We start from the raw sequence: 8,234 nt of genomic DNA on the forward strand, positions 1-8,234 counted from the left end.
CCTTAAAAAAGTTTTAGTAGAGTTTAAATCATGTTAATAAATTATCTCTCTATTTAAATTATTTTTTAAATCACGTTAATGAAAAGTTATTGATAAAACTATTATTAATAAACATTTCTTAGGCTTATCTATTTAGCTTTGTTGCCAAATTTATATAAACTCTTTTATTTTAAAAAAAATTTTGGTTTTTTTTGAAGAATATAACACAACCAAAAACCTATAACCAACAATTTACATTCAATATAAAGAATATAATCAAACTTATTCAGAATTTAAAATTAAGAAATTAACACAAATTATAAATTAAGATATAAATTTAGAAAAAGAACAAAGAATAAACTTGTTTATTTTCTCTATCACTCTGAGAAATAAAAGTGTGAGTATGTAACTAAAATCTGAACCACTTATTGTAAAAGAGAATAAATGAGTACAAACGTTTAATATTATGATTGGGTTATAACGTATGTGAGAAGTTTTTTTAAAATTTTTTTTGAAGTTAAAGAAAAATAACTTAAACAAAATGAAAAAATAATAATGAAAAAAGAATGCATACCTATCATGGGATTTAGACACTCACATATTGGAATAACTTCACTTCAAAAATGATATATATATATATATACACACTCACACAATCATATAGGGGTAGAGTTTAATTTGATATAGAATTTAAATCCAATTGAATTGAGATTTCTAATCAATTTGTTTGTTGCTATATCATAAATCCCATAAAAAGTGGAATAAAAAAAAAGGTCATATGAATAGAAAGAAAAAAGAAAACATTTTGTTTTTGGAAAAAAGGAAACTTTTCTTTTATAACAAAAAAAAAACATTTCTTTTTTTAGAAGAACAAACATTTATTGTATATAGATACTTTTTTTTTTTGGAGAAGAAAAAAAGGTATTTACTTTAAACTTAAATACTTATTATCTTATTTACAATTTTTTATAACTTTATCCAAAAATATTTTTGGTAAATCTGTATGAACAATAATTATCTAAAAAAAAAAGTCACTTATGAAGAGGAATATTTTGCTATTGAATACATTGCTCTTTCTTTTTTTTTCTTTTTTTCTTTTTTTTTACAGGCATTATGTTTTTTTTTTTAACACAAATTAATATAATTTAAATTTTAAAATAAGGAATAGATGAAAATTGTTGTTGTTTTTTTGTTTTTTTACGTGTACTGTGTTGTTGTTTTTATTTTTATTTTTATTTTTATTTTACACGAAGTAATATAATTTTAATAAAAAAATATTAGAAATTAAAATTTTATATCAAATTATAAATTATAATAATATAAAAACTAGATGAAGAGTTTGGGTTGTGTTGAGGTCTAAAAAATCATGATAAAATGCCCAAACAAATGGCACATCGGGCCAACCAATGGGGAGCAAAAGAATTGAGGAAAGAAAATCGAGCTTACAAACGAAAGAAGGATGATGGGCCTGAGGCCCTGGATCCATGAAAAGGCAAGGCTTAGAGCCCATAAAACAAAGGGAAAAAGGAAAAGAAGCCAGCCCGATCAACAAAAAAAAAAAAAACAAAGAAAGACCAGAGAAAAAAAGGAGCTGGGCTAGGACGCTGGAGGCTGCCTGGGACCTCTGGGTGTGCAGCATGACTAAAGGAGGATTAAGATAGCTCAAAGAAGGATCAAAAGGCACCAGGAATGAGAAACAGATGGGTCCTTCTCGAAGCACCCAGCGATGTAGCACAAAGCCTGAGGACTTGGAAAGCAACGACTTAGGAGAAAGAAGTCAGTGCCTCGAGGGACCCAGAAAAAGAGATCCACGAAAGGAAATGGCTGGGGAAACCTTTGGATTGGCTAAAGAAGACTCCGCTTACTAAGAAAAATGATAAAAGGGGAGGGTCGGCTAAAAGGGGATAAGCCCGAAAAGAGAAGACAGAGAAAAAGGCTCGGAGAGAGAGCAAAGTTAAAGGTCTAGCTCCCCCAAAGGCACCTCGGAACAGAAGGTCAGCAAGACACTTTTGAAGAAAAAGACACCAAAAGAAGAGAACTATGGAAAATAAGGAAATGATCAATTGTCAAAAGGGCTGAGACAAACAGGGGGCTCTAATACCCAGGGAGCCAAGGGGGAAGAATCAATTGTACCCCAGAACCCTAACGTGACACTATAAAAGGAAGAAGCAACCAACGTTGAAGGGCAATTCAGCAAGAAGCAAATCACATAGAATCATTAAGAAAAAGCTCTGTAAAACTCAGAGAAAATAGGGAAATATCTCCCAGTATTCCAGAAACAGCCACTACAGCACATGCTCGGATTTAAAAGGATTCAAATTTTGCAAGTCTTAGAGGTCTAAAGAGTCACCTAAGTCTATAATTTTTGAACTTATTTGAACCTTGTATTACGTCTTAGTGGGCTCATTGTAATCCATAATTAAGAAAACTAATGAAATATTTCTTACTGACTTGAGGATCCCGAACAATTATCTTGTTTTTTTTTTCCTTTATTACTTTTGCCTACCTTTGTTGTTTTCTTGTTGATCAATACATATATTCTCGCTTGCCAGTGTATGTGTATCACAGGAGTCTTGCCTTGTGCATCACTTGGTCTGTAAACGGCCCATTTAGCCGCGGTAGACCAAGCCCAGCCCCTTTAAACTACAACTAGAGGGTTTGGGGTCCTTGTTTAAGCCTGGGCCTGGATACTGTCTGAAAACAGGACTCTTACATTTTGGCGACTCCACTGGGGACTGGGAAAAGAAGAGTGAAGAAACAATCCCTTCGTAGAGCATGGCTCTAAGAGCAAGGAACAGCAAAGGTACCAATGTACCACCCGCAGCATCTGAACCCGTGGGAAAAAACAAAGTGGCCTCTAAACAAAGGAACGAGATGCCTCTGATAGAGCAGGAGGTTGTATCAGGACAAAAGCACGCAAGACAGGAGCTAGACCCCATGGCTCAAATGACGGAAATGCTGAAGGATTTGCAGCAAGAGATTCACCTCCTTAAAGAGGGTAGGATACAGGAAATAAGGGACAATGTTCCCCCTATAGTCAACCAGGACAGAGCCCAACTAGAAGGAGGGTCAACTGTAGGAGGGGGAGCCAACCCTTAATAATTGATGCTGGCAGATGTTAGCGCCCTGTTGGAGTAGGAAAGGGAAAAGCTCTCAAGGATTCCCAAGAAATTTTCCTGGAATCCCCCATTCCCATTAGAGCTCCTTGGTAAGCCATATCCCAAAGGATATGAACCCTTGAAGTTCCATCCTTTTGATGGAAACAGTGGAAGCGCTGTGGAACACGTGAGCAAGTTTATACACACTATGGGCCCCTACGCAGGAGACCGAAAATTGTGCCCAAGGGAGTTTGCTAAGTCTCTAGTAGACAGAGCCTACACGTGGTACACCACACTGAAGCTCGGGTCTGTTAGGACCTGGGATGAAATGATGGAGAGATTCTGCACGAAGTATTACCCAGGGGAGGACAAGATCACATTCCAAAGCCTTCAAATGGTACGGTAAAGGCCAGGGGAAGACCCTGTCCAGTTCATTAAGAGATTTGAAGATGTATCTCTAGACCACTACGAAGACCATGAAGTAAAAGAGCTCATGGAGACCTGCATATCCAACATGCTCTTTGATTACAGACTTAATCTCGAAAATCTATGCCTAACTCAATTCACCGACCTACTACAGAGAACTAGAAGAATAGCGACTATGAGAACGAAGAGGGTGCCAGTACCTTAGGCCATGACAGCATTAGTGGGAGAAAAAAGGAAGAAGCCTGGCGGGAAAATATTCAAGGAACCACCGGTGATCCCATGTACCGTAGAAGAATTGAACCAAGTCCTGGATAAATGGATTGGAGATGGAGTGGTTAGGCCATTTACCATGTCCAGACCACCGACTGAAGAAGAGAGGAAATTTTGCAGAATTCATAATTATGTCAAGCATTCCACTAAAGACTGCTGGACTCTCCGTAGACTGTTTCACAAGAAGCTAAGGGAAGGAATCCTGGAACTCACTCAAAAGGAGCCTGAGGTGCAAAGGAACCCTCTACCCAACCACAAAGGAAAATGGGTGGTGGCCGTGGTGATTCATGGGAACCCAGCAGAAGCAAAAGAACCTGAAGGGTCCTTCCACCCAAGCACGGTCAGGACTCTCTAAAAGAACCCAAAATTCAGATCGCTATTCAACCAGCTTAGATTTGGACCAGAAGCAAGAAGGGTGGCCACAGAGTCCCTCATGAGCATAGCAGCAGATTCAGGAATGGAATGTTTCACAGCAAAGTCGCACGCCAGTCGAGCTTATTTGGAGACAACTACGCAATAAATTTCACTGACGAAGACATGGAGGTTGAGCATCCGGACCATCGTAGACCCCTTTACCTAATGGCCACGATAAATGGTGTCCAAGTCAGAAGGGCATTAGTAGACACAGGGGCGTCACTTAATCTCATTGCTCTGAGTACCTTGGAAGCTGTGGGCCTAACTGGTAGAAGGATCCTAGAAGCTCCCATGGAAATAACAGGATTTGGAGGGTCGGCAAAATCAACTGAAAGATATGTGCAGCTGGCTCTAAGGGTAGGACCTATAGTGGCCCTGACAAGATTTCATGTGATTAATTCAGAGGTGTCCTACCATGTATTGTTGGGACGCCCCTGGCTACACAAGCACCGCCTCATTCCCTTCACGTACCATCAGTGTGTTAAGGGGAGATTGAATGGGAAGCCCGTAAGGATCCCTGCCAATCCTAATCCTTTCAGCCAAGGGGAGGTGAATTTTGTAGAAACCATGTTCTATGATGAGTTGGAGCTGGATGACGAGAGCCCCACACTAGGGACCCCAGGAGCACCTATCCTGGAAGAAGAAGAAGGAGCTAGTACCCATGATCTAAGAGACCTCTTGGAGAGAAAAAGGCAAAAGAGGGAACCCAGCTCCTCAGGATCCCGAAAATGTGCTGTAGTGAAAGAACCTGGAGGAAGGGTGATTTATCGTTTGTGAAGATGCGCGGGGCCTGAATGCATTATGCAGGAAGGTCCCGGACCACCAGATTGTATGGTCGCCCAAGAAGAAACCCCCAAGGAACTAATTCAGGAGGCCCAAATTTAGCCTGAAGAAGAGCTAACAGAAATAAACTTGGGAGCCAAGCTGGGATCCCCGAAGCCTGTTTTCATCAGCAGTCAGCTAACAACGCAAGAAAAGGAGCAACTAGTAGCCCTACTCTAGAAGTACATAGATGTTTTCGCATGGACCTATGATGAGATGCCCGGTCTAGATCCAGAATTGGTGGTTCATTCTCTCAATGTGGATCCAGGAGTTAAGCTAGTGGTCCAGCTAGCAAGGGTCTTTCACACTGATGTAGAAGCTCAAATAACCCAAGAAGTTAAGAAGCTGCTAGCAGCTGGACTTGTCAAACCCATCCAACACCCCAAGTGGCTTTCCAACATAGTACCTGTGAAGAAAAAGAATGGCCAAATCCATTGCTATGTAGACTTCCGCAACCTAAACAAGGCATGCCCAAAAGATGAGTTCCCTTTGCCTAATATTGATCTCCTTGTGGATTCAGCCACAAGGAGCTCTATGTTCTCATTTATGGATGGATATAGTGGGTACAACCAAATCCGTATGGCTGCCAAAGATGCAAAAAAGACAGCGTTTAGGACCCCAATTGGGAATTTTTATTACACTATGATGCCCTTTGGCCTCAAAAATGCGGGGGCCATATACCAGCGAACCATGACGGCCATCTTCCATGACATGATGCACGGAAATGGAAGATTATGTGGATGATATTATGGTGAAGTCAAAAACTAGGACAATACACCTCTAGGTACTTGAACAAGTTTTTGAAAGATGCAAGAAATACAAACTACGCATGAACCCCATGAAGTGTGCCTTCAAGGTGTCTGCTGGGAAATTCCTTGGGTTCCTGGTATACCACAAAGGGATAAGTGTGGATCCAGCAAAAGCCATGGCCATTGCCATAATGAAGAGGCCTACAATGGTAAGGGAGCTCAAAAGCTTCCTTGGGAGGGTCTCCTACATTAGAAGGTTTGTGCCAGGATTAGCTTCGATCACAAGTAGCTTATCCAAACTGTTGAAAAAGGGGACTGAGTTCACCTGGGGAGCTGAGCAACAGGAAGCATTCTGGAGGGTCCAACAAATCATGAACTGCCTTCCCACCCTCCAAGCACCAGTACGTGGGCGACCCCTGCTGTAGTACTTAGCATCGAACTCCCAAGCGATAGGAGCCCTACTAACATAAGAAGATTCGGCAGGAATGTGCAACCCATTTACTATGTGAGCAAAACACTTAAGGACGCTGAAACCAGGTACCCCAGGATAGAGAAGGCCTGCCTTGTGGTTATCTACGCGTCCCAAAGGCTGAAATGATATTTCTCGGCCCATCAGATCCTTTTGGTGACTAAGTCTCACCCCATAAAGGCACTCCTCCATCAGCCCCTCTTAACAGGAAAGATAGCACAATGGTTGGTTTTGCTCTCTCAGTACGACATAGGCATTAGGACTCCCAGGGCTGTCAAAATCCAAGCCATAGCAAACTTGCTAACCCAGATCCCCGGGAGTGAGGAATGTTCACTAAGTGAAGAGATCCCAAGGGAGGTGGCAGTGATAGAGCTCCCAGGGAAGAAGTGGACGATAAGGTTTGATGGGTCAGCAACGGCAACCTCAAATGAACTGGGAATTGTATTAAGTTTTGAAGATGGGGACACCCTACCCTATCCTTCAAACTCGGGTTCTCCTGTTCAAATAACGCTGCTGAATACAAGGCGTATCTGATCAGGTTAACCATAGCACTCGCTATAGGAGTAAAGCACATGAGAGTTTTAGGAGACTCCAATTTTGTAGTCTCTCAGGTAAATGGCGATTTTACATTAAGAGAATAGAGTTTGGCAGCCTACAGGACCTGGGCGCAAAGGCTAGAGCAGGAGTTTCAAACCTTTAGCATCGAGTACACTCAGAGGAGTGAAAATAGGTTCGCCGATGCACTAGCCACCTTGGGATCCCAAATGTCTATTAAAGGGAAGAACACCTTGATAAGGGTAAGTAGGCAAGAACACTCCATCATAGAAGTCCTCCGAAGGATGTTCTCCGAGGAACTAGAGCAACAAGATTGGAGAAATGAGGTTAAAGAGAAAATAAAAGGGTCAGGACATGAGGGGAGTATCAAAGAGCTAAAAGACTACACTATGATAGAAGGGGAACTATACAGGAGACTGCCTAGAGGGATCCTATCCAAGTGCATCAATGAAAAGGAAGGAAGGGTGAGATTAGAAGAACTACACAACCAAACCTGTGGGGTTGCAGAAAAGATTAGTCTATACAGAAGAATGCAACGCATGGGGTACTACTGGCCAAATATGAACAAGGAAGCAGCAACCATACAGGAGAAGTGCCAAAGATGCCTACCCTCGATGGATAAGGAAAAGAGTTATGCCGTGTTCATTACAAAAAATTGGAGGATTCCATTCATGGACTACTTGGCTCAAGGGATCCTACCCACTAACAGGACATTAGCCCACCGGCTCAAGAAACTTGTAATAAGATATTTTCTACAAAATGGGATTTTATTCAAAAAGGGGTACAGTGGGGACCCCCTGAGATGCCTGGGACCAAAGGAAGCCAGAGAAGTAGTCAGAAAAGTCCATTCCAGTGATTTTGGGAGTTACCCAGGAAAAAGAAGACTTTACAAGCAGTTGCTACTATTGGGGTACTATTGGCCAACAATGAAAAGGGACTCCGAGGAACTAGTCAAAACTTGCCATGCCTGCCAAATACTCGAAGACGCAATTCATACTCACCCAAATGTACTATAGGACATGATGACACCATGACCTTTCCACACTTGGGGGGTTGATCTCATAGGGCCCATAAACCCTCCCTCTAATGGCTACATATGGATCCTAGCAGCCACCGAGTATTTTACAAAATGGGTAGAAGCTATCCCTTTGAAAAAAGCCACTGGAGCAGCCGTGACAAACTTCATTCGAGAGCACATTATTACAAGGTTCGGGATCCCCAAGAGGCTGATCAGTGACAATGGGACCTTGTTCATAAATAAGGATGTGAAGAGCTTGACTGAGGCGTACTACATCAAGCATAGAAGGTCTACACCATACTACCTATAGGGAAATGGTCAGGCTGAGGCCACTAATAGGGTGATATTAAAAACCCTTAAAAAAATGAAGCATGAGTATGGGGGAAAATAGAGTGACCACTTAATAGATGTACTCTAGGCATGTAGGAGCTCCG

At 41.5% G+C, this 8,234-nt stretch overlaps 1 protein-coding gene across 1 annotated transcript; it reads left to right on the forward strand.

Moving 5' to 3' along the window:
* Positions 1–3,711: 3,711 nt before the first annotated feature.
* On the forward strand, positions 3,712–4,964 carry LOC142605980 (uncharacterized). The gene is made up of 2 exons (XM_075777405.1): positions 3,712–4,094; positions 4,178–4,964. The coding sequence occupies exons 1-2, from the start codon at positions 3,712–3,714 to the stop codon at positions 4,962–4,964; spliced, it is 1,170 nt and encodes a 389-aa protein (XP_075633520.1).
* The last annotated feature ends 3,270 nt before the right edge of the window (positions 4,965–8,234 follow it).

The sequence above is a fragment of the Castanea sativa genome, chromosome 8 (genome assembly GCF_040712315.1).
Source record: "Castanea sativa cultivar Marrone di Chiusa Pesio chromosome 8, ASM4071231v1".
In the NCBI taxonomy this organism is placed as follows: domain Eukaryota; kingdom Viridiplantae; phylum Streptophyta; class Magnoliopsida; order Fagales; family Fagaceae; genus Castanea; species Castanea sativa.

Excerpts from the sequence above, each read along its gene's own strand:
- LOC142605980 (XM_075777405.1), top strand. The coding sequence starts at position 3,712 with ATGACAGCATTAGTGGGAGAAAAAAGGAAGAAGCCTGGCGGGAAAATA. Across the intron at positions 4,095-4,177 it reads GAAGCAAAAGAACCTGAAGG|AAGCAAGAAGGGTGGCCACA; the intron begins GTCCTTCCACCC and ends GATTTGGACCAG.